This window comes from Bacillus rossius, chromosome 1, assembly GCF_032445375.1.
Source record: "Bacillus rossius redtenbacheri isolate Brsri chromosome 1, Brsri_v3, whole genome shotgun sequence".
Lineage (NCBI taxonomy): Eukaryota > Metazoa > Arthropoda > Insecta > Phasmatodea > Bacillidae > Bacillus > Bacillus rossius.
The window spans coordinates 131,455,075-131,482,884 of NC_086330.1; the positions used below are offsets into that span (position 1 = coordinate 131,455,075).

The 27,810-nt window shown below is 40.1% G+C and overlaps 2 protein-coding genes across 2 annotated transcripts in view; one reads left to right on the top strand and one right to left on the bottom strand.

Moving 5' to 3' along the window:
• Nucleotides 1–27,810, bottom strand: part of LOC134546152 (piggyBac transposable element-derived protein 4-like) — a 196,554-nt gene that overhangs the window by 127,105 nt on the left and 41,639 nt on the right. The gene's annotated exons all lie outside the window — the stretch shown is intronic.
• The window catches only part of LOC134546154 (uncharacterized protein CG1161), a 34,529-nt gene continuing 10,008 nt past the window's right edge, over nt 3,290–27,810 (top strand). Inside the window, exons 1-4 of the mRNA XM_063388708.1 lie at nt 3,290–3,615; nt 6,404–6,516; nt 7,294–7,408; nt 23,363–23,488. Coding sequence (XP_063244778.1) covers nt 3,559–3,615; nt 6,404–6,516; nt 7,294–7,408; nt 23,363–23,488 — 411 coding nt within the window. The 5' untranslated portion in view covers nt 3,290–3,558. The remainder of the gene's footprint in view (nt 3,616–6,403; nt 6,517–7,293; nt 7,409–23,362; nt 23,489–27,810) is intronic.

Genomic DNA, 27,810 nt, shown 5'->3' on the forward strand with positions numbered 1-27,810 from the left:
GGTATGTGTGTTTATAATAATTAATTTAATTGAATTATTCCACATTTTCAACTTTAAAAATTATTATTTTAACTTTTAATTCAAAATCTCATGCCTTTCAGAAACAAACTGGTACTGAAGATGAAGCAAGCCAGATGGGCCATGCCCATCGGACTGACGCCGCTGTCAGTGCTCCCTCTGAGAGCAAGGGTCGTTATGTGTCCTCAACACCTGATCAGTGCCGTGCCACGAACACGCCCGTGCGTGCAACGTAGTGCAGTGCCCCGAACGGCGTGACGTCAGTCACGGCCTCCTACGTGTTTAAAGCGCCCGGCCGGGTGCGGCACTGCGCAGCTAGGTAGTCTGTATATGCATTTAATAAAACAATCAAAAACTAAAACTTTTAAAATAGCCAATAATTATTGTTAATTAAATAATCATTTTGTAAACCAATATCGTTCACAAAACTGGCCAGAATCATCTTTCCGTGCTCCGCAGTTTCCTGCGGAAATTTCCCCCTCCCTGGCCGCGGTGGCCAGGGAGGTTATTCAGTAGCCATCCAGCACCCGCCAGGGCCGGCAGCCCCGCGCACGGGGAGCATTTATCTTTCGCGCCAATCTCATCATTAACAGCAATAGGTAATTATAGTCAAACCGTTTCAACAGATCCCCGGTCGGCCCTAACCGGCCGTACAATATTTCGTGCGGTCTTTCGATATAATGTGTGACTCGCCACCGAGTCTTTCTTGTGCTAAGTAGAATCATTTAGGCGGCCCGCCGTGGCGCCTGCGCCTCACGCTATTGAAACTCCCCACGGGGAATTAGTTCATCGCCCACGCGGGGCGGCACTGTGCCAAACAAGAGACTAAGTTTACGGACGATTCATAAACTGGGACGTGCAACGGTCATGGACGCGATATCCCGCCGGATTCCGCCGTGCCCGTACCCAGCATAACGTGGCCCTCGCCACCACGCGGATTAGCCGCCATTGTGTGACCACCTGAGTGGGACACTTGAACTTGGCCCGAACTCGGGACTAGCCCCTAGTGACTCTAGTGTATTGTTTCTGTGTTAAGTGACCTTGTATAACCAGTCGTGAGCGTACTCATGTTACGTCCCGCACAAACTTTCACGTGTGCAGAAACGGGCTTGCCGCTCACCTGAGCATTCGTCTCGCAACTCGCCGGGTAACTACCCCTCTTAAAGTACTAGCCGCCGGGCTACCAAGCGACCGTAACGAGTACCGCCAATTGAGGGTGGTGTTGGCTGAGTGGAGGTCGACGATGATGCGGCCAGTCATGTGAGAGTGCCATATGTGACGTAACGAAGTGTAACGTGTGCGACGTAATAAATCAGTTAAACGTACGTGTGTGTTTTCTCTAATAGGGCGTCCTGGAAGGCCATAACAGCCCGGGGAGCCCTTTGCCGACGCGTACCTGCCTGCAGCCACGAGGCCAGGAATTCCGCCCTTGAGATCAAAATTCTGTAAAACCTTTTAATTTAACGTAATTTCAAAACAGGCAGCGGGGACGGCGTCAGAACATAGAGTCAACCCTAACACAACAAGCAGTAAGCCATTGGGAGCCATTCGTACACCCGCGCATTTAAGACTATCATGATAGTTTATCGCATGATTCACAATAATTCAATGTGTTAAACATATGTTTTAAAATAATTTTATGTTGTGGGTTTGAACACTAGACAGTTGGGTTGCAGTAACACGAACAGGGGTTTCACCTTCAGTGGTTTGGGCGCGGCTGCTTGTGGTTTTTTTTATTGGGTGGGGGGTGCGGGGTCCACCTTGCTGTGGCTGTCTACGCCACGAATGTCAATGTGGGTTCATTTTACCTTTTTGTTAACGACTAGTTTTCAGCCATCTCAGTCGCTGTCATTTGGTAGTGTGGCTGCGGCGCAGTCAGCCATATCCTTAGCCTCGTTGCTCGTCATGTTTTAAGTTTCATGTCACCAAAGCATTTATGTGCACCCACTGACCCTTTCTCGGGGGTAAAGTTAGCTGGATTCGTGGTTAGGCTACATGGTATCTAACTCTCCGGGTGTTACCAATCTTGTTGTTCGTATATACTTACTTTTTTATTTACCTGTCAGCTCAACTAATACACCAATGTGCGCATAGCACACAGGCACCTTTTTTTAGACACTCGATCGAATGGTTAGCCAAGAAAAGTGCTACCCATGACGTCGACCCAAGTGTCGACCCAGCTCTCACAGCCCATTATGCCACGCCAACGCCTTCTCCTGCCCTGTGTTGTGTGTGCGCCGATTGTGCTGTGTGGCTTGGGCAGGGGGGAGAGGACAGATTCGCGCGCCAGGGGAAATTTAAGGTAATTACATAAGAACTGGATGTGACTTATTATTGTAAATATTCTTTAACATTCTTTATTGTAAATAGTTTATTTTATTATTGGAAGTTTTATGTAATATAAGTGTTTACTTGTTCACCGGGCGCCAAGGCCGTGGTTTCCGCCTGTGACCAATGAGCGTGTTCCTTGGGCTCGCGGAAAGGGGAGGGACTCGGGCTCGCCAGGCGGGGGAGGAGAGCAGTCGTCAGTCAGACGCGAGAGGCTTCGGTCGCGGAAGCGGGCCGCTCCGCAAGGCAGTCGGCAGCTGGGCGCGGGAGACGGCGGACGTGTCTGCGAGATCGCTCCAAGACGGTGAGAGTGGGACGGGCTCGGTGTCTCGCTGTAGTTCAGGCCTTGCCGAGGGGAAGGAATTTCACTTCTTACAGTCGTATTGTCATTCAGGAGAGTGTGTCACCTCGTCATTTAGTCGCGGTTTGCAGTTTGTCATTCTTCTCGCGTGCGTGTTTCTCCGGAGGTTTGCGAGTCGCGGAGTACTTTTGGGGACTGGATATTCGCCATTGCCTGTACAGTGATTTACAGGCCCTCCCGGACACTGTGTTGTCCAGTCAGACAGTCAGCTTATTGTGAGAGTCATAGAGAGTTCAAGTCTTAGCGGCGTGGGTAATGCTCGTCACGAGCGGGACGTCACGTATTTTTCCAATACAGTATAAGTGCGCGGAACCGGGCTTCGCCCTACAGAAACAGTCACAGGCGGAAACACGGCAGAGCCCTGTAAAGGGTTCGATTTACCGTGTATAGAGAATCTGGAAACTGTCTTCGAGTGTTTCAATTGTTATTCTGGTGACTAAGTCCCTTGGCCACGGCGCGGCCCGAACGCCCCTCTATCGAACACTGAGTAGCCGGCAAAATAATATCATTTCAGGGGCTAGTCGACCAGGCGACGACAAGCACAATTTATAATAAGAATGCTTGCGAAGCTGCCCCTCTCCTACCGTGGCGAAGCTGTTGCTCCAACTCTATAACAACCTTCATTTTATTTACTTTTTTTTTTATCGTTCCAACTAAATGTGATTAATTACATTTTACATGTTTGGGTTGTATCGATGTGTTAATAATCGATTTATATTGTTTATATTATAACTATGTTAGTTTTTTGTTTTCAACTTTCATTCTTGAATGAATTTATTTTCAAGTTGTTGTGCCCATAGAGTAAATAAAGTACCTTTGGTGTCACTAATTTCCACGAATTTCGCAAGACTATGTGGAAGTCTGGTTTTCTTCTTGCAGTATTCATTGTATTTAATCCATTAGTTCAGGTGAGTGGGATAAATGCATAAATGTAGTAATTTCATAGATTATATATACGAAATTCAAGAGGGTGTTCATTATTTTTCTCGAACGCTTATTAGAATGAACTGGGACGTCCTCCCTTGGTTAACAAGTGTAAACACAGGTGGAAGGAGGATGGAGTAGAAAATTGAATGGAACAGGAAGGAAGATAAAGGTAAAGGCGTCTTGGTTGGTGAGGCCTATAACGTAGTATGCGGCATGAATTTCGAACCTGCATTTGGTGACGGAAATAGAGCAAGAGAAGTCACAGTGCAGGGCAGCGAGACGGGTGATGAGTATGTTGCAGTGTGGTGAAGTGGAAGAGGGGGAGACACCCAGACAATCAGCAATGATCATGGAGCTGAGGTAGGAAACACTAGAGGGAGGAGGCGGGTACAAAAGTTGGGAGACTGATCATGGTGAAGTGGGGTTTGGAGAGGTGGTTATAGAAGGAGTAGAGACCATCCATGGTAGATACAGAGGGAGTGGAGGGGAACAGAGAGAGAGAATCTCTCATTCCTTCTGACTACAGAGTAGGAAAATGTACTTGAGATTAAGGTATTGGAAGGTAGGAGTAACAAGGACGTACAGGGAAAGCCGAATGAATGGGAAAGTTAAATAGAGGGAGAACTCCTTGCCACTGGGCAAAAACATAATGGCAGGTGTATTCAATCAAAATTGGAAACAGTGAAAGCTGCAAAGGGGGAAACAGACTAATGAAATGAGAGGTTTAGGAGGGAGTGGAATGAGCTTAAGCAAAGTGTGGGAAAGGGAAAAGGCACAATTTTTAAGAGGAAGTCTAGGAAAGATAAGGTTGAAAACTCTTTGATATCTGCAGGTTTCCCAATAGCATTAAATCTGCAAAATCAGATCAGTTTTAACTTTGTTATAATTTGAAAGTTTAATGCTTCAAAAATCAAAATGGCAGCCAAAAACATGGCCAAAAGAGTGAAGTAAGTATTCTTCCCATTCACCCTTTCATTTCACTCTTATAAACTGGGAAAGCGAGACAGTCCACTGTGTAATGTCAAGAGTGGAAATTTTTTTTATTTTAATGGTGAAATGGTTCACCTTTGTTAATCCAAGTCATAATACTAAGCTGTAAGTACTACTTTTTCTGACATTTTTTGTTGGTTTTGTATGTTATGACTTTGGATGAATCTTAACAGATATTCTGGACAGCACAAATGAACGCAGTAGGTTTTCTATAAAAAAAAAACTGTTGCGATATCTTGGGAACTCACATCTGGGTAAATCTGTATTGTACGGATTAGCGCCAAAAAAAATCGTACAAATATGAAATAACTTTCATTATATGCTATCTTACGTCCTCTTTTCAGAACCGCCTGCGGAGATAAAAAATTCCAATTACTTTTGGAGATATCGAATTTTTTAATATTCATTTTTTGGCGATTTTTTTAAAAAAAATTTTTAAAAATCCGAAAATACCTTTATTCTGTGCTCTTTAACTTCCTCTTTTCATTAAACCCGGCGGAGATCAGAAATTCCAAATACTTTAGGATATATGTAATTTTTTAATTTTCATGATGTGCACTGATGCGGCGTTGAGAGGGAAGCCTACGATTCACACATCCTTCTGGACATACCCGAATACTCACGTTGGCAAGCCTTCTTTTCTTAAAATTAGCAAGAAGTAATTAAAAATACTTTAAAACACTGTGGATGGTTGGTTATATTAGGTAAGTATAGCTACATTAAAAAAACTGTAAAATCATTTTATGGTTGCTTAGCAAATAACTTTTTAATATGTAGCTATCCAGCGCTAGGAAACCGTTTACATGATTTCACAGTATTTTTAATGTAGCTATCCTAACCAAATCAACCATCCACATTGTTTTGAAGTATTTATAATGTAGCTAACATAACCTAATTGACCATTAGTTTTCATGAGTTGCATATTTATTTACAATAAACAAAAAAAAACCGAAGATGAACGATCGGGCGTTTGCATCTCGTCTGTTGAAAGAAGGCTTGCCAACGTGAGTATTCGGGTATGTCCAGAAAGATGAGTGAATCGTAGGCTTCCCGCGTTCACCATTGTTGCTTGTTTACAAGTATGATTTTTTTTTTTTTCGCGACGTAGTTGAACGACTACATCACGTAAAATGAAAATTACGTGAGTTCCTACTGTTCATCCTTTTTCCCGGTTTGTTAGGTCAGGTCAGCTACATTATAAATACTTTAAAACTAAACAACCATTAAAATTAATTTTTATTATTTTTAATGTCCGTTCAGTTTCAAAGTATTTATACTGTAGCTGACCTGACCTAATCTACCTTTGTCCCGTTTTGTTAGGTCAGGTCAGTTACATTATAAATACTTAAAACTATACAAGTAAAATTAATTGATATTATTTTTAATTTCAGTTTATTTTGAAGTATTTATCTTGTAACTAACCTTACTTAATGGAAAATTTCTGTTATTTAGGCATTCACGCACACACGGCAAAATATAAAATGGCGTCTGTTGAATGATTACATAGGGCTTGTATTGCAAAATAAGAACGGCGATATTTCCAAAAGTAATTGGAATTTTTAATCTCCGCAGGCGGTTTTGAAAAGAGGACGTAAAAGAGCATATAATGAAAGTTATTTCATATTTGTACGATTTTTTTTGGCGCTAATCCGTACAATACAGATTTACCCACATCTGTTTACATCAAACAGACTTATTCGGTCTTACAATTTCATCCCGTGCATTGTGTTTGAGCCCAGTCTCATATCTATTAAATAACATAGTTTTGTGTTAACACAGGGGCAATCCTACGAAGACGTGAGATGTAAATGTGTGTGCCCAAAACCATCTGTGGTAAACGGCACACAGTCAAACAGGAAGCTCTACATAAGCAACGTGCCACCGAATAAATGGTAAGTTACATTATTATATATTGTTTTCATTCTTTAGCATGTGTTACCAGTGAGTAAAAAGCTTAGATAATTTTGTGATGAGAGTTTACATGCATCACTGCACTAGTGGCGAAATGAGAAAAAAATTTATTGTCTGATAACGTACTTTTTTGTTTTCTACGTTGTGTTTATTTTTTACACACTAGGGAATTTTTAAAGGGTGAAGTATGGAATTGTTTCATGTTAAAAAAAAAAAAACCTTCGGCATTATTTATAAATTCTGAATTCAATAATAAACACATCAGAATATTTTCCCGATTTATTATTATAAATTAGACAGTTTATTCCTTTTTCTTCTGACATATATTGGGCTCAAGTGGGACCTACACTAAGAAGATGAGAAAAAGTCACTTTGGATTGAGACCTGAAAGTCTCATTATCTCCAGCTCTCTGGGGAAGCGAATCTGACATCAGACTGGATGACCAATACATCCGTCATGTTTCCCTCTTGTGTGAAAAAAAAAATATTTTAGATCTGCTGGGATTCGTACCCCGATTCAGGTATCTTGAAAAGTAAAGTCAAGCAAGTAATCTCTACTCCACCGTCTGTATTATATTTTAATTCTGTCTGTCATAATTTTTCAGAGATGTTTACTTTATTATTTTAAGCTCACTGGCAGAAATGTAAGACATTTCAGAATGATGCTTATTTGTGAAGTATCATAAATTAGGTGTGGGTAATGTAATTTGAAGTGAAATTACAAGTTAACAAAGGTTTTATGTCCTGTGTCTTTACAGCGACTGTGACAGTGTGATATTACCTCAAGTTGGTGAGGACATAAAGGGCAGAGAGCAAGAGTTCTGCCGCAGATGTGAGTGCAAGTACGAGAGTCGAAACACCACCATCATCCAGGTTCGTATTTGCCATCAGCGTTGCTTACTGAGTGGCGTGCAGTCATTGTCCAAATATTTGTGTCGAGATGGGATGTTGTTGAGACTTTTGGCCCTTGGTAAACTGTAGAGTGATCAGGGTGTACACAATATGGAAGGTCAGGGAGTTTGGAATTGGTTAGTGAATCTACTTGAAATCCTGGAAAAGTCATTGATAGTAATTTTATGCTAAAATATCATGATCCAGTCTGCATCATCCAGACTGTGGAAGAACGTTTTTTTTTACAGATTGTATCTTAGTGCATATTGTTGCAATGAAATGGTGTATATGCAAGGTTCTGGGTGAAATAAAAGTTGAAAGGGAATTAGAGTAGCTATGGAGATGTTGAAGGTTTGAGTTTGTTTATTTGTTTCAGAAAATTATCAAAATAGTTCAATTATTTAAAATAATATATTTGTCAGAGAATGAAATTTTGGTCAGTAAAAGTCAGGGAAATTTTATTATAAATTTGTATGGACACCCTGATACTATTATTTATCAGTCCGTTATATCTGTATTTTTTTATTGTAATAGAAATTTGAAAAGTTATTGGTAACTTACAAGCAGTCGTAAGTTCACAAATATTTTTCAAGTGTTTCAGTTGTAGTAAAGCAGTAGGTAGAAACTTGATCTTGTGTTTTAACAAAATATTTTTGAAATGTTCATATTGTGATCTACTAACTTTATTTTGTAAATTCAAAATTTCCTTAAGGTTAAGTGAAGAAATGTTATTCCAGTTTTGGCATACAATGTGTTGCTACACTGAGCTGAATTTATGGGAAGTTTATCTGGGTGCAGAAGGGAGTTCTCATGTGACACAGTTGGTACAAATGCATGCCCAATATGTCATATTATTCAATATGGTGAATATTGTATTCTTCCATAAACATGCTACTGGAAAATAATTCTGCTTCAGGTAAGCATTTTTGCTTACCTATTTTTTTTATGCCTCCCTGTTCTCAACAATTATACCCATAATTTTTTTCTCCCCTTTCTGAACTTGACCATACTGTATCACACTTCTCTCTATAGGTAATTCAATAAATTATTTGTTTGAAATTTTTTCTTATTACTTTCCACAAAATTTTTCTTTAATACATTGTTTATGCAAATTTTTCATAGTTGAATCATCAAGAAACACACTTAGCATTTAAAATTTTAATTCCATTATTTTTAATAATCATAATGAATAAACTAATAGGATACCACCAGACTGGGAATTTTTTTTAGCCTTCTGTGGATATGACCTATAATTTTTAAATATGTATTGAGCTAGATGCTTTAAACCAGGAAAGGTTTCATTAGATTTTTTTTTTGGCTTAATGTTACAAAGCATGAAAGTATTTGTGTCAGTCAGTAGAACCTTAAGGAACTGTATGGAGTGGCTAGTAGATATCCATTTTTTCCTGTAGGGTGTAATGGAACAGGGCCTTAGAATGGAGTAGTGACTGAATGTAAACTTGAGTAGACCCTGAGAAAACCTATTGCTTTTGGCTGGCTCTGTCTGTTTCGGCTGTATTTATGATGAGTTATGTAGGCCCACTGTGCTGTTACATTTAGGACTACTTCACGCACAGAATGTAAACAAACTATTTATTTACTAACATTTTATTATATTTATCGTCGTTTGTTTATATATTTCCGTTTGAACGATTTATTTTGTGAAATTGAACGTCTCTACGTGTGTCGGAATTCTTGACATAATTCCAGCTGACAATTAAGCATCAATTGACTAGACCCCTGTAGGGCCTTATTGGTTTTAACGGTGATTTCAGGTTTTGACACTGATTTTATATAAAAGAGTGTTTATTGTTGAAAAATAACATTTTAAATTTGTGACGTTTTGACACTTTAAGACGTTTTGGGAGAAGTCGAATTTTATTATAAAGTGTTAAATTACGTTAACGGTGATTTTGTTCCGGCCAATCAGAGGCCGAGTTGCAATAATGAAGAGTTTGGAACTAAAATTAAGAATAGGAGAGTTATAAAATTGTGGCGTCACCATCAAAATCGCCGGGGTTTGGATCCCTTAATAATAGGAAATTCGACGAAGCTATTTAGGTCATCCAAGTAAAAGGATGTTTCTAAACGACGTCTACAGTAATTGTATGTAATTATTATAGGGCGCATCAGAACTGATGCGATCTTAGGAGTGAAAATACGTGAGTAACATCTGACTCGATTTCCTCCATCGCAAATGACCGTGCCTACGAAACAAAATAGCCATATCTGTTTCCCTACAAACGTAAAATATTTAATTAATACGTGAAATTACGTCAACACACTAAAGACAGACGTGTTTAATTAAATTTACTCTGAAATACACAATCCAATTCCTATACCCAGAGGTTAAACGGGATAGGATCTCACGGTGTTTTGCCGACACATATAATGAACTACGTCGAGGTACAATTTTAATTGAAGTGAATTTTGAAAATATATATGATAAATTATTCATTTTTCGCCGCACCTAAATTGAAAACAACGAACTTTACAAACGGGATAAAACGGACTTTTGTGTATGTATTCATGTGTGCAACCTAATTCCTGAGTATGATAAAACACATATTTAGTTGCCATATGTCAAGTTACTAATTTGAATATTTATTGTTTTATTAAATACGACCTAAAAATCACGTTTGTACTTTGTTGTCTGTTTTATGTATGGTAAACTATCCCAATTCTCCTTGTTTCGACATTCTAACTATTTGTCCTGAAATTTTTTACTAATTTTCTCTTATGTGTATTGTCCTATTTATTCTTCAGAAACACCTGACATTATACACATAAGAGTGGCGCCCATAGTAAAAATAATACAGACGTTTCAGTGGAGCGACCAATCAGCTGATCGATATAGAGCTAGGTGCAGAGCTATGCGATTGGCATAGAGCTAGCTGCAGTCATACCAAGAAAACAAAACAACATAATACAATATGTAATATTATTATGTTTATATATATTTATTCATCTGTTTTGTTTGTACACCTCACACACATACTTGGGTGAGGTAAGCACTTTACAGAAAGTGTCAACCTAACGTGGGGCTCGAGAGAAAGTGTGTTTCCACTTGTATGATATTTGTTTTTTTTTTACACAACTGTGTTAGATAGAGATACTACATACAACACTGAATACTTTCTGTATTACAGAAAGTGTAGCACCAATGTGGGACCTGAGGAGAATAGAACAGTCCTATGTTCGACCTGTGGGGATAAATAAGAGTTTCTACCTGCCTTTTATGTATTAATAATTTTATTTTTTGTGTGTAATTTCGAGCTGCAGTTTTGTTACCATGTCTGAACACCCAACATATTTTTTGAGAAACAGGGCGGAGCATGTAACGGAGGAGCACGAGGACTCTAATGTACTGACTTCCGATAGCGAAACAGCAACAGCACATTCTGAACCTATTTCTCCTGCAACAGATGATGCATGTAATTTGCTGGCATCCCTAAGTAGTATGGCTGAAGGGTTAGAGAGGCCAGTGGCGCCAGAAATGTCAGTGGCTAGCGAGATTACACCACAACCCGCTTCAGTTGTTCCTGTTCCTGCTACTATGTTCACCCATACCAGTTTAGGTGTACAACCCATGCCTGCTAATACAACACCTATCACAGTAGAGCTGTTGCAACATCTGTTTGCTCAGTTAGGTACAAAAGTAGACCGAGTGGACAGCCGAGTAGAACAAGTAGACCACCGAGTAGAACAAGTAGACCACCGAGTAGAGAAGGTGACTGCTGATATTTGCAAGGTCAGTTCCGGCTTAGAAGACCTGGAGTCTAGGTTAGAGGCACAGTTCACCGAGCAGGGCAAAGCTATTGAACAGCTGACCGAGCGAGTGGCTCAGAGTCAGGCTAGAATTGAAGAGTTAGAGACGAACACCAATTCGCTACTGTTCACTGCTGCCCAGGAACGGCGGGAAATGCGACAACAGTACTCCACAAACCAGGCTAAGTTAAAGGAGGAGATCATCAACAGGACACAACAGCTAGGTGACAGATTGGAACAAGTAGAAGTCTCCACAGAAGCTCTACACAGCCGTGTAGATAACATTGAGACGGAAGCTCTGAGATTGGCAGAGAGGACTGCCAGCTCTCACTCATCTGCTGTCGACCAACACGTTCAAGACCGAGTTAGGGTACTTGAAGGGCTAGTAGCACAGCTGAACCCTGGTGTGCCTACCAGACAACTGCATGCACCTACTCACCCAACTCACAGTGAGGGGATTAGTGCACCCTTGGCTACAGCAAGCCTATCTACACCAGAACGTCCATCTGGCCATAACACAGTAAATGCCATGAAACTAGACGCAGCAGCTCTAGTCCACCACCCCGCTAGGCATTGGTCAGAGGCCATGCCTACCTACTCGGGCAAATCTTATGAGAATCCCATCAGATTCTTAAATAAATTTGATGAATATGCCGTAACATTCAGCCTTAGTGATTCAGAGAAGCTGAAGTGCCTGAGCACTGCCCTTAAGAGCACGGCCTATTATTGGTGGGAAATGCTCTGTGCCACCACCCTCACCTACGAGCAGTTCAAGGCTTTGTTCAGACAAAATTTCTGGAGTCTGAAAATACAGGGAAACATTAGGGCACAACTGCATACCGAAAGGTATGACCCTAGGAAAGGAGCATCACTGGAGGCTCATATCTCTAACATGTACGAGCGCACAAGATACCTAGACTTGTGCATGTCTGACGATGAGTTTGTGGCCACTATATTGACCCAGCTCCCTGTCAGCTATCAGATTCAGTTGGCAGGACATTCCTATAGGGATGTGACTGAATTCCGAGAGCATCTACTAACTATGGATAAGCTACAAAGGCTCAATAAGAACCAGTCAGCCAGGGAAGAAACTGACAGGAACCAGCCCCAGGGACACAAGCAAGTGCCAGTGCATGGCTACTGGCAAGGCCGAGAAAACAAGCAGAGAGAAGACCGCCCAGCTGCTGTGCACACCCTCAGCTGGGAGCGACAGCCAAGTACCCATCAGCCTAACAACTTGTCCAGGAATCAGTTCAGGAAATGGAAGGGAAATAATAACGGGGGAGTGCATCCCTATAAGAACACATGGTGGGCAAAAAAGCGTCGCTATCATAGCGATGAAGAAAAGGAAGCATCCAGACCAGGTGACTCAAGGGTGCCTATATACCAGAGAGCTAATTCACCTAACCAGAGGTTTGTGCAAACCTACAAAGAAAAACAAAGAAGAGCACAGTCTGACGAAGAGTGCGAATACTCCAGGCGGAACATGGGAAGTAATGAGAGGCAGTACCTAGGTCGCTACGAAGGCAGCCGACCTCCACATCCTAGATTTTCAGCTGGAAGGGACACCAATGTTAGCAACCTTCAGGTGGACCAAGTTTCCTGTAGCAAGAGACTTGACTATTCGTTTCCGCCGCCTGCGCTGACTCCACCAACCAGTAAACAGCTGGGATATTTCGGCAGAAATGAACCACTGAACCCAGTAGCCGCAGAGTTTCAGGCTGCTGTGTCAAATACTACTAACAGTGGAACTTGGGGAAACGATGCCTGTTCGCCTGCCCAGCAAGGCAGTCGTGACAGCAATCGCCCGTTAAACTAGGAAGAGTCCAGGTTGATAGGCCCCGAACCGAGACTCTCTATCCAGAGCTAGGGGTACCAACAGTAAAGAATCCAGTGTACAGCCAAGTTAGTTACCGCAGATTGTTATGTACTGTCATGTTGAGAGACAGTGAGAGGGAATTTTTGTACAGTGAAAACGTGGAAGATTTGACTCCACATTTCAGAACTGTTTGTCCTGAAGTAACATTGAGAGTGTGTGGAATGGATGTGTTGGCACTTATTGATAGTGGTGCCGAGGTGACTTGTATAAATGAAGATTTGGTTCAGCTGTTAGAGCAAGATAGGAAGCCTCTACCTAAATTGCCTGTTCCAGCCCTAAAAATAATGGGTGTGACATCACGTGCCAGTCCTGTAGTGAACAAACAAGTACTCATGACAGTAGAAGGCTTGGGTAAGCCCAAGGTCGTGACTGCATTGGTAGTAAAGGGACTCGCTAAACCTCTTATAATTGGAATAGATTTTCTGTCACAATTCGGAGTGATTATCAATTTTCAACTCTGTACTATTACAGCCAAGGACAGTGAGACACCTGTACCACTAACTGACAGATGGCATGTCAGGGAAAATTTCATTGGCTTGATATCCAGCCCTGAATGTCACAGACATGTTTACTGTGAACAGCTCAATGACGAGCTAATGTCATCATTGGAAGACTTAAAAAATTCTTTACAGGAAGTGAAGATTCTGTCTCCCGGCCAGTTGACTCAACTGTACTGTGTGATGATTCGGTACCAGAGTGTGTTTTCAGACAAGCCAGGTCTGAATCGTTTCTACCAGGCGAAAATTAAGATCCAGGAAGGTGAACCCTATCACAGGAAATCCTATCCGATTCCTGCCAAGTATCTACAGGAAGCAACAGCATATCTACAGTTAATGCTCGACTGGAAAGTAGTCCGGCGAGAAGCGAGCCCTTATGCAAATCCAATTGTATGTGTTGGCAAGAGAGATGGCACTGTGAGGCTTTGCCTAGATGCCAGAGAACTCAACCGCATAACTGTCAAAGACAGGGAAAGTCCTCGACCAACCAGTGAGATACTGCGGCTATATCAGGGTGTTAGGTACCTGACAACTTTAGACCTATCATCAGGATATTGGCAGATTCCCCTGGAGCCAAACTCACGTCCCTACACTGCATTCTTGTTCAGAAATCAGCAGTATGTATTTCAAGTCATGCCTTTTGGACTGTGTAATGCAGTCGCAGATTTCACCAGATGTCTAGATGCTACTCTAGGACCGAAGTGCAGTGGTTTTGCCAGGGCCTACGTCGACGACATTCTGATAGCCTCCGCCACCTTCAGTGAACACCTGCAGCACATACAAGTAGTGCTTGAGAAACTTAGGCAGGCAGGGATGACTGTCAAGCTCCGCAAGTCTGTGTTCTGTCGAGAGGAGCTTCCATTCCTAGGTCATGTGTTGACACCAGCGGGCATAAAGACCTCGCCAGATAAGCTCAAGGAAATCCAAGAGTTTACTACACCTAAGAATGTCCGTCAGTTGCGAGCATTTTTAGGCATTGTAGGATTTTACAGGAATTACTCCAACAGAGTAGCTACATGTGCTGTTCCCCTGTTCGAACTACTCAAGAAGGATAAGCCATGGATTTGGAACGAAACACATACAAAAGCTTTCGAAGACCTAAAGGACCTGTTCCTGAACGAGCACGTAATCTATCACCCAGTTCAAGGAAGGGAATTTCTTCTATATACTGACGCATCTAATGTTGCCTTGGGATGCAAGTTGGCTCAATGTGATGACAAGGGCGAAGAGAAAACTGTTGCAATGGCTAGCAGAACTTTGAGCCAGGCTGAGAAAAATTACACAGTGACCGAACGAGAGGCCTTAGCCATTATATGGTCTCTTCAAAAATTCAGAGACTTACTGTTAGGCGAGAAGATCAAATTATTGACCGACCACCAAGCACTCACTTGTTTACGAGCAGGCAAAGTATTTGGAAGCCGCCTGACTCGTTGGTTTCTGTTACTCCAAGAATATGATGTGCAGATACAGTACATAAAAGGTACTGCCAACACCACCGCAGACTACCTGAGTAGACTAAGTGAGATCGACAACACTGAGTTGCGACCGGTCAATCGAAGCAGAGAATTTTTAGTAGCACCCATGACAGCCGCCCTATTGCAGGAGAACCCTAAGTTAAAACAGCTCCTTCTAGATCTGCTAATAAGCCAGCAAGCTGATGACTACTGCAAGAATATTGTTTTGCAATTAGCAAACAAACCAGCTGATCATCAAATCCACCAACATTTCTGCATATCACATGAGAACATCCTGTTTGCACATCCTAGAAATAAAGGCATCTGTGACGACTATTGGAAACCAGTGATCCCTATTTCCAAGAGAATGCCAATCATCTGGGAAATTCACACTGCTTTAGGACATGTTGGAGGAAAGAAGCTGTATGAAGCCATCCGCCGACAGTTATACTGGCCAAATATGCCTAGAGAAATTATTCAAGTGACTAAATCATGCGACTTAGTCAGAAGTCCAAGCCACCATCTGAACACCTGCATGGTAATTTACAACCAATTCTATCTAGTAGACCTTTGCAACTGGTATCGGTAGACTTGTTTGGTCCGTTGCCAAAATCACAGGGCAGAGTCAGATATATTTTTGTAATGTTGGATGTGTATTCCAAGTATACACAACTGTTTGCTATTGTCGAGGCCACTGCGAAGACAGTGCTCAGCAAGTTAAAAACTTTCTGTGAAGCTATTGGGAAACCAGAAGTAATTCTATCAGACCGAGGAACCCAGTTCACCAGTGATATCTGGCAAAATGGAGTGAGGAAGATGGGTATCATACCCACTACCATTTCTGTGAGGCATCCACAGAGCAACCCTGTGGAGAGGCAGATGAAAACCATAGGCGGAATACTTAGGACTATGTGTCATGACACACATCAATCGTGGCGCAATCGTTTGCCCTATGTTGAATGCATACTGAACCATACTGTACATGGTTCCACTGGATTCACCCCTTACGAGACATTGTGCCTGGATAGATCGGTGGCCATCAACCCCGGATATTTACCTAGACTCGACGACGACACCGAAACACCGACTGGAGAAGAAGTAGAGCATCTTGTAAGAGAGAAGCTAATGTCAGAAGCTGCTACACGCCAAAGAAGAAAATCAGCCTCCAAAATTAAGAAGTTTCAATTAGGTGATCTAGTGCTGCGTAAAACTTCCCACATAAGCAAGAAGTGGGAGAATCTAACTAAGAAGCTGTTCTTGTTGTTCGACGGGCCGTATGTAGTGTCCGAAGTTGTACACGAGAATTGCTATATGCTGTCAGAACCCGCAACACAACATCCCATCGGAAGGTACAACATAACACAGCTGCGAGCCTACAATAAGCCTACAGTAGGTACGTAATAAAAATCGACCAGAACTATCTATAGCCTGCGTTATGAAGACCTGATCAGCTGTGCGGTCAGCTAAAATTAAGTAGATAAATGAAAGACTCATGTTTAGAGACGGGTTTTGAAAACGTTAGTGTGTAATATTATGTTGCTACATGTTGCGTCAAGCCAAGGAGACGCGTGTGAACCCATCTGACTGTATGCTGTTTAATGTGTGACTGAAATATAATTAATTCCAGTCTTTGTCCTGCGACGAAGTGAAGGTATATACCACTCGCGCCGGGATGTCGGCAGTGTCTAACGTGTTGTTAGATGTACAGTTCAGTATGGCAGTAAACGAATCTAGTTGGTCGCAATGAAACAAAAACTACACACTGAAAATGAAAATATATTATATTAATTGTTATGCGACATTTGCAGGAATAATAGCTGACCTAATTGTATGTCAAGTCTAACTAACTTTTGAGAGCAAGGCTACCAGTATCTCCGATTTAATGCAAGTGTTATGTCACAACCGACCAGCTGTGTGTCGTCCAAGCTTTAACATGCGGAAATGTAATCTACAAGCAACAGAACCCTTTTGCACTACAAAGCAGCATGCAACAAGAACAGTGAAGATTACCTTGATATCAAGCTGCTGGAGGTAATCCCATCAGATGACGATGCACTGCACTTAATATTTGATTCAATGAATCAATATATATATATATATATATATATATATATATATATATATATATATATATATATATAATTTTTTTTATGTAAAAACACTTTTAGTTGTATTAATATTATTCTTTTGTTGGTATGTTGTGATTTTTGTAGGGTTGTATTCTCACAAGTAGAAAAGTATGCATCCATTTCGCATACAAATCCAATCTATTAGTGGTGTTGAATTTAATAGGTTTTATTCCTATATTTTGTTTAAGAAAAGGGGATGCTAATCTACTATGAAATGATAACAAGAAATTTGCAGAAGACATCTATTCGAAGTTTTATTGTGAAAAGGACCCTATACAGAAAATTTGTAAATTTCACTATACGATGCACACGATTTTCGAAGTTTGTTTATTGTGTATTTATCGACGATGATGAGTCTTGATGTAGGCTGACCTGAAAAACACTGTGTAGAATCCTATGTCGCGAGATGACACGCTCTTGCAGTGAGTGTCCACAGGCCTCATATAAACAAACTTCAAGCTACAGCCTTTCTCCAAGCAAAAGAGAAATTTTAAATATATGAATTAATTTTAAAATATTAAATCAACATAGAAAACAGAAAACTGAAAATTACTACTCAGCAGGAACTGTTGCAAGCTATCCTGAAACACGTTTTGTTTACCATTGGCCGTGATAGCCTATTACTATTTACACCGAGGCCAAGAGACTCAGGTGGTTAACAAGACACAGTCCCTGTAAGGAAATATTCATGAGAGATGGACATGAAATACAACCCAGCGAGCCCGCAGCAGGTTGATAAAAAAAACAAAAAAAAAACCATGAGAATGAGAATGAAATAAAATAACTCTGAACAGCTGTTTGGCTCCGATAATCACAGTGTGAAATCTGAAGCTGCTAAGAAAATAAATAAAAAAATACAAGGGAGGTCATGCGCCCGCTCGACTAGACGACAGAAAAAAAAATGAAAAAAAAAGTCGCCTGCCGCTGCAATAAAAGGGGTGGTTAAGAAAGGCAAGGAAAGAGACATGATTTGTTCTTTCTGTTATACAGCCTTGTCACCCAACAAAAATGTTTATGTTTAAGTAATGTAAATGAACTGGTATTTAAAGAGGCAAATATATTAGCCCACAAGATTTAATTAGATGTAATGTATATGTTTTGAAGTGATATTGTGAATTGTTAATGTTTATGTATTGTTGATGAAATGTAAATGCACAAAACGCATGTAAATGAGATGAGAAATGTGATGAAACACATAAGCAGCATCCTGTATAAGACTGCCTATTACCAATATAGTACACATTGTATATATTTGAGGAGGTTACTCAATTAATTGAGATAATGCAAATTTATTATAATTTGCAAACAATGTTAATATTTTATTATTGCTTTATGAGCTTAATATTTACTAATTTTTATTATTATTATTATGAATTAAGGGAATGGCATTGTAAGTAAGCTAATATTTTATTGTTAAAGTAATATTATCATTCTTAATATCCCTAACTTGGCATATGGCTCTATGGCGTTAAGAAAGGAAGTTGGTAGGCCTGCAGACACTCGTGCTTACAAGTGCACGATCACACATATTATAGTGATAAACTTTGATTACGAACCGAGGTGTTTAAGTTAAAAGAGTGCAGTGATTCCACTCGGCAAGTAGGGGAACATAGACGCGAATTCTTTCGGGAGTGTACCTAACAATGACTTGTGCTGCAACGATGTGCTGTCGCCGCGGTGTTCCGCCGCGTCACGCACTGGTTTCGGGACCAGGGCGGCAGGATCTGCTGCTACGAGACGACAGGTTCCCAGCGGGAACAGGTGTTGACGACTCCCGTCGGCGCCGCGCGCGCCCAGACGTCAGCTGAGGTCCTGGGCCAGGTTTGGTCCGGCAGGGCTGTCCAAGGTCACGAGAGGCGCCACCCGACGATGCTGATTCCGGGCTCGCTTTCCTCAGGGCGCTGTCCGCACCGCAGTTGGAGGCTGGCCCACTGCTATGTGATGACCTGCAGAACATCCCATTGTTATGCAACAAGTACATTTTATTGCCTTTCCCGGGTGATTGCGACCGATACATACCGTAAGTATAGTCCTCCGAGTGCTACTGCATCAGAAACAGTTCCAGAGCTGACGACGTCGAGAAACTTCAGCCTAACTGCAGTTCGCGCGGGAAAACGCGCAGTCAACGATCGCAGGTCTAATCCCTGTGTCTGCTCGTCGCCAAATGGAGGGAGTGAGCGCGAATCCAGGAGAAGTGGAGGGGTGAAGTTCCCTCCTCGCGCCGAAAGTGTGTTTTTCTCTTATTGTGACGTGCTACGCGTTGCCTAGCGACGAAGTTTTTTAAAATTCAAACGAAGTGTATTGTAACTGAGACCCATACTGTGCTGTGTGCTAAGACTTGAGAGCCACAGTACACTATGCTTCCCAAGGGCGGCAATTCTGTGCTGTTACATTTAGGACTACTTCACGCACAGAATGTAAACAAACTATTTATTTACTAACATTTTATTATATTTATCGTCGTTTGTTTATATATTTCCGTTTGAACGATTTATTTTGTGAAATTGAACGTCTCTACGTGTGTCGGAATTCTTGACATAATTCAAGCTGACAATTAAGCATCAATTGACTAGACCCCTCTAGGGCCTTATTGGTTTTAACGGTGATTTCAGGTTTTGACACTGATTTTATATAAAAGAGTGTTTATTGTTGAAAAATAACATTTTAAATTTGTGACGTTTTGACACTTTAAGACGTTTTGGGAGAAGTCGAATTTTATTATAAAGTGTTAAATTACGTTAACGGTGATTTTGTTCCGGCCAATCAGAGGCCGAGTTGCAATAATGAAGAGTTTGGAACTAAAATTAAGAATAGGAGAGTTATAAAATTGTGGCGTCACCATCAAAATCGCCGGGGTTTGGATCCCTTAGTAATAGGAAATTCGACGAAGCTATTTAGGTCATCCAAGTAAAAGGATGTTTCTAAACGACGTCTACAGTAATTGTATGTAATTATTATAGGGCGCATCAGAACTGATGCGATCTTAGGAGTGAAAATACGTGAGTAACATCTGACTCGATTTCCTCCATCGCAAATGACCGTGCCTACGAAACAAAATAGCCATATCTGTTTCCCTACAAACGTAAAATATTTAATTAATACGTGAAATTACGTCAACACACTAAAGACAGACGTGTTTAATTAAATTTACTCTGAAATACACAATCCAATTCCTATACCCAGAGGTTAAACGGGATAGGATCTCACGGTGTTTTGCCGACACATATAATGAACTACGTCGAGGTACAATTTTAATTGAAGTGAATTTTGAAAATATATATGATAAATTATTCATTTTTCGCCGCACCTAAATTGAAAACAACGAACTTTACAAACGGGATAAAACGGACTTTTGTGTATGTATTCATGTGTGCAACCTAATTCCTGAGTATGATAAAACACATATTTAGTTGCCATATGTCAAGTTACTAATTTGAATATTTATTGTTTTATTAAATACGACCTAAAAATCACGTTTGTACTTTGTTGTCTGTTTTATGTATGGTAAACTATCCCAATTCTCCTTGTTTCGACATTCTAACTATTTGTCCTGAAATTTTTTACTAATTTTCTCTTATGTGTATTGTCCTATTTATTCTTCAGAAACACCTGACATTATACACATAAGAGTGGCGCCCATAGTAAAAATAATACAGACGTTTCAGTGGAGCGACCAATCAGCTGATCGATATAGAGCTAGGTGCAGAGCTATGCGATTGGCATAGAGCTAGCTGCAGTCATACCAAGAAAACAAAACAACATAACACAATATGTAATATTATTATGTTTATATATATTTATTCATCTGTTTTGTTTGTACACCTCACACACATACTTGGGTGAGGTAAGCACTTTACAATCCATTTTTTCCTGTAGGGTGTAATGGAACAGGGCCTTAGAATGGAGTAGTGACTGAATGTAAACTTGAGTAGACCCTGAGAAAACCTATTGCTTTTGGCTGGCTCTGTCTGTTTCGGCTGTATTTATGATGAGTTATGTAGGCCCACGATGATTAAAATTTAATGTGTATGTGGAGCAGTACCAAGCAAGGTAGTGAAAATGGTAAAAATCGGACTTGCTTTCTTGAGAACCCTGTTCGAATCCCTGATTGTAATCTTCCATAATTTCCCAAAATCACTCCAGGCAATGCTGACTTATTGCTTGCTCCATTTCTTTGACTTGTATTGTACATCTGAAAAAAAATTGTTTAGAAATAAAGCATTTGAAAATAAAAGTTAAGAATCCATTGATAGACTTGGTCACCTGGGTGTCAAATGAAGAGGGTAAAGGGGCAAACATCACTGAAAGAAAACAGAATGAAGAGAGGAAAAAAAGTGTAAACCACTCTGTGACAAACTCAATTAGTACGTATGCTCTTTCTCTCTCTCTCCCCCATTTTAATTCTAAAGTGTTGTCACACAACTGTCGTTCAAGAGGCTGTCAAAAGTGGCAATAGTGAAGCAGTTTACAAGCAGAGTGTAGAGTTTTTCAACTAGGCTCTTCCTCTAGCTGTTAGTGGGGGAAGGGGGAGGGTACTTTGAATGAAGTTACAGCAGAAGTACAAAACAGCCCCACAGAAAGGTGTATGGAGATTTACCACTAAAATTCAAACTGTTAATGACAAAACATTCAGTAGAGATGATTTTTTTCCACAATTAAATTTGCAAGTTTTATTCTATATGAGTTTTTTTTTTCTCTAGATCCACCATTTTTGAGATAATTTTGCTGAGGAAGTCACGAAAATGTTACATTCGTAAAATAAGAGCCTATTTTCGTAGGAATTCATGTAAGATATATAAAAAAAAATAATGAAATTGTATTTTAACTTCAAAGCATCAGAAACTGCATTATTGTTAGAGTTTATTGTGATGACAAATTTTTTAGACCTCTACTTATGTGTATTTTTCTTTATGTGAAACAGCTGATTACAACTTGTTTTAAATACCATTGGACTGTGAATTAATTTTTCTTCGGTATTCTGGCTGAATCTATAGTCAGGACTCTGCAGACTGGGGAAATAGGGTAAACAAGAGAAAAACTCAGGGAATTAAAAAGATTACTTCAAAACCTTGAAAAAACAGAGAAATTGATAAAATAGGTGTTGTAAAATGGTTTAGTTATTTTAAATACTAGTGTGTTTTAATGTCTTAAACCCAGTCTCTATGTTGGTCATAAATTTCCATGTATTTGAAAACCAATTTTTTTAATCATTAATCAAACTTTAGAGAAACATTTGGTGAATTAACTTGGTATTGATTTATGCTAATCATTTGAAACATGATTAAATATTGATAGTCATTCACCTGGTCATAATCAATAACATATAATGATATAATCCAAAATTTGATCCAACATAGGTAGCGGTTTTATGTTAATAAACTGGCAGCATTGGTTGCATGTAAAGGCTGGAAATGATAACAGTGCAGTTGTGTACTGTGTTGGAAAATATTTTATGGTAAATCAGACAAGTTATGTGCAGGCCCATCGAGAGAAAAGAAGGCTCCAAGAGTAAATAATCCTTCTGGGTCTCATCCCCATTACTGTAATTTAAAAAAAATAATTTAAAGATTTTAAATGTTACTGTGTCGTGAACTTTAACCATAACCTGCACATATTGACTAACTTGTAAGGTTTACAATTAATTTTACAAGGTTTAGACTTGTAATTTATTTTCATTCTTCTAACAGGGTAACTCAGGCAGCAAAAAAAAAAAAAAAAAAAAAACACAAATGGGTGGCCCGGGATTTTGTCCCTCAATGACCCTGGTCATGTGTGGTTCAAATGTTTTTGTATTAGTGTTTGTAGTTTAATGTACCTGTTTGTTATCTTGCAAGATCCATTGATGAGACAGGGAAATAATCTTTTGATAGATAGGAAAATGGTCTAAGAGAGCGGGAACCCTGATGTTGACATTCAATAATCCGGAAAATTTGCTAATGCTTCATGGCAGTGTTCCGGAGTTTGCTGGATTAAATACCTTTTACTGTATGTCTGTCTCAAACAAATCAAATAAATTAATATAAAAAGACATGTCAAGTAGTTTTTTTTCCGCCCAAATTTGTGGCTGTGAGACCAAGAGGGTAATTGGCTTGTTTTTATCACGTGGTTAAGGGAGAGCTGCATGTTGCCTGTACAGCAGCGAGGACGAGAGTCGGGGTGTGAGTGGCAACCTGTCAGCTGGCGACCAGGTGGTTTGTGTTGGGTTGCAGGTGGTGGTGATAATTGTCATCTGGGTCATCTCTTTGCTGGTGATATACATGCTGTTCCTCATCTGCCTGGACCCCCTACTGAACAAGCGAGCCAAGGGTAGTTATCAGGAGCACACCAATGAAGAGGTATTATTTAGTTGTTTATGATTTGTTACATGCCTACGTACGACTGGTAGCATTAGATGGTAGGCAAAGTACAAAAACACTAATACATAAAAACAGAAACTAAACAAAAAACTAAAAAGGGGGGGGGAAAAAAAGGGGGGGGGGGGGGAATATAACTTAAAGAAACAGTGAAAACAACATGATAACTTGATGACACTTAACAACTAGACAACATAAGTTTATTTGACCCTCAAATTAATTGTTCCATCTGTGGTACTTGATATGTTGCCTGGCTACACGTGGCCAAACTGTATCATTAAGGGCTCCACCTACCCGGGCACACACATGGTGTGCAGAGCTCCAGGAAAAACAATGTGATTTCAAAACTACTCAAGATATACAAGTGGGGTCTGTTTACGAAAAGCATTTAATAGTTCGCTTAGGGCCGAAAATTACTTTTGATTATGGATTAAGTTTTTAAACTGTATTTTTAGACAAGTTAAAATGGCTAAAATGCATGTTTTCAGAGTAATCTTTAGGCATAAAACAACCGGTACAGTGTCTTGAAAGCACTCAAGGGACTTGCATTACACCTTTATCTTCATTTATCTGCAATATAATGTTACGGTCACCACTCAGATTTCACAGGTATCATGTGATGACGAGAAGACTGTGTGCCAGTTCAGAGCCTTGCGCTTAGAGGCCATACCGCGCTATAAATACCAGCGAGCGTCGCACTTATTATCTCGCCTCACTAACACAGATACATCCCTGACAAGATGGGCCGCTTAAGGATCGGACCCAATATTTGGTTTTTTCACCAATTCAAAATTTGCATCAAGAAATTTTTTGAAAATTATTATAAAAACTTTGTTGTTGTGTTACCCAGCTATGGAAACCCAGAAAATTAACTTCATTTTAGTAACCGCGATGTTATTAGTAAGGTGAAAATTTTAACTATGAAATATTAATATTTTCACAACATTTTACAATTAGCAGATATTTAAGATGTTAAAATATTTGCTATAGAATACATAATGCAATGCCTCTATAGTGGAGTATCATAAGAAATTATTGTAGATAAAATATAAGTATTACATGAAAATGCATTAACACTGCATGGTGAGAGGAGCCAAACAAGGGGCCAGCCTACTGCCTATTGAGACTTGTACAGCAAAACCCCTTATTTGCACTTTTCATGGGGACAAAGTAAAAAAGTGTAAAAAGCGGGAAAGTGTAAATAAAGGGAAAAGTATAAAAAGGAGTACAGTTTACCTTATTTAGAATTTTTTTCCTTTTGTTTAATAGCACATACTACAATGCAGGTACAAACACACTAACAACAAATTTTACTTTAGTATTTAATCCATTATTAATTTACCACATTTGACAAAAATAAAAAAAAGAATGAAAGCCAAAATGTTTTTCTGATTACTTCCTAAAAATAAATTTGAAATTTTCTTCTGCTTGCTTTTTTGGCTGTTCAAGATTATTTGCCTCTCCAAATTATAAATACAGTTGCAACCGGCAGGGTTTATAACAAATACGGGCTACATACACATTGCTCACAGTAAAAATTTTTTTAAGAAAAGGCCGCAAATTGTTGAATATTTACCGTCAATAGCGCGCCAAACGCGGAGAAAGGTCATTGTACTCGGTCAGCTGCTGTAACGACGCGGCGGCGCATGCGCACTCTATGCTCCGCCCAGACTCATGACGCCATCAGCCGCCAACCAATAGATGCGAGCTTAGCGGAAAAAAATATAAGCTCCACCTCCCGTGTACCAATTTTATCCAGTTCTAATACCAGTTTATTGGTATACGCACCAGTTTTCTCGCTGCCGTGACATGTTCAAGTTTACGTTTATCATGATGTCTTGATACCAATAATTAATTATTTACGATCCCCAGAAATAAATGGTTAGTTTAAAAAATATGGCGTCAACTGTACAACACTTCCCAAATTATAAAAGACGTATAAAACAGTTACCAAGACACCGCTCATTTTATCTTGTGAAGTTTATGTCTCGTACCAGTATTTCGGCTAAGTTGTGACATAAATACAGTATCAGAACTTACAAGCAGCCATGTTTGTACATTCATGAGTTTACGTTTTTCCCTCGTGCATTTTAGATTGTCTCCTGCTATAATTACTCGTACTTTTACACGCCTAGGCTTAAATTATTACATGTTTAGAAATAAAAGCAACTTTTCATGTTATAAAATATGTATATTTTGCTATTTAAAATGTTCATTGCCTACTAGCTCCACGGTATTTTCTGGTTGTTTATGGTTGTTACGTGACGTAAATAGCGGGATTGATTCGATTTTTGAGACGTAATTCGCGGGAAAGTATTGTATTGGACTATATGGGAACCAAACGGGACCTGAAGAATATAGTGCAAATAACGGGAAAACGTAAATAACGGTAACGTAAATAAGGGGTTTCGCTGTATTTGTTTAGGAGAGGTGTTAAGTACAACATGAGCTGATACTTCTCCTAAACGCCTCTAAACGCAAGGCTGTGGACTGGCGCATAGTCATCTCGTTGTGCATAAGCCAACTATGAAATTTGAGCAGTAACCAAAACAATATACGGCTGAGAAATGAAGTAAAGTGAAATCTCTATTTAACAAATCTCAAGGGACCAAAATTTGTTGTGTTTGTTGTAAAGGGGTTTGTTAAATGGAGGTTTCGCACGATATATTTCTAGTCATCATAAAGCTTCACATAAATGACTAGAACTGTCTTTATGACTTTTTAATACGATATGAGGAATTAAACATGAAAAAGTTGAGGGCGTAGGGTGTTATGGAGAAATTATCGGTACTAAATAGTGGGCGCCACCACGTGAGTGGGCACGTGGACCCGGCTGGAGACCCTAACCCAGGGCGTTACGTGGCCCGTGTGTGGCGAGATACTTGGCCCTCTAGATATTAAACGCGCTGCTCTCGACCCTACCTAAGCCCGCTCTCAGCGTCGGGCACGCTTCTAATCCGCAGTGGGTTCTCAGGGCGTCCCACACGCCGCCGGCCAGGTTGGGGTCCCACGTGGTCCCCCGAACACAAAGACACGTAACACAGTTAATTGATTTATTTTACTCACGATTTATTTCCATACACGTTCCTTCACTGGTACAACTGAGAAAACGCCTGAGGCACGAATCGGCTTAGGTGAAGAGGCGAGCCACGCACGTGGTCGCCTCAAGGCAGCGACACGACCGCCCTCGGCCGGCGGGAGAGAGAGACTGGGATGAGATCATGGTTTGCAGGTGGCAACATGGCGCCCTTCGCGCCGAACACAATTACCGTTACAACATTCTGCGATTCCGTGCCCCGGCGAAAGTTAAGTAAATCATAGATTACATTAATAAATATATAAAAATTACTGGCAATTTAAAGTACATTAATGTTTACGTAGTTATTGCGAATTATTATAAAACATTTCTACCCTCGTCCAAGTCCGTGCCTATTCGGGTCCGCCCGGGCAACGTCTATAGTTTTATAATTAATGTAATATTTAAATTGGAGAAACACATGATTAAACTGCAACAAGACACTGGGGGCAAAAGAATAAAAGAAAAAGGGTTACAATATTAATTAGCATACTTAGGGGTGCGGCGCACTGCATCTAAGCGCCCTCTTGCTGTAGTTCGTGGCGCGCAGTTTGAATCACACACGGCTACGTACGTTACGACACAAATGCCGGGCAGGGAAGGTGTTGGGAAAGGGAACGGAGGATGATCAGGCTCGTGGGGCGAAGCCCCGGCTGATGTCAAAGTAATAGAATACACTTGTTTAATGGCATGTTTAATAAGGTCGAAATAAATCACTAAAAATTTTTACAATTACAGTGAAACTTCTATTTAACAAATCTCAAGGGGCCAAAATTTGTTGTGTTTGTTGTAAAGGGGTTTGTTAAATGGAGGTTTCGCACGATATATTTCTAGTCATCATAAAGCTTCACATAAATGGCTAGAACTGTCTTTCTGACTGTTTGATACGATATGAGGAATTAAACATGATAAAGTACATAGAATACACTTGTTTAATGGCCCACCATTTGCTGCTTGGAACTTATCAATTCCCATCCCCAGTGCTTCCTGGCGTGCCTTTTCTTGTAAAATCGGCCTAGAGACATTTATGTTAGATGCCCTAGCCTCCATTAGCCAGTCAAAAAGTATCTTGTCCAAATCATCATTTTTACATACAGCAAAACCCCTTATTTGCACTTTTCATGGGGACAAAGTAAAAAAGTGTAAAAAGCGGGAAAGTGTAAATAAAGGGAAAAGTATAAAAAGGAGTACAGTTTACCTTATTTAGAATTTTTTTCCTTTTGTTTAA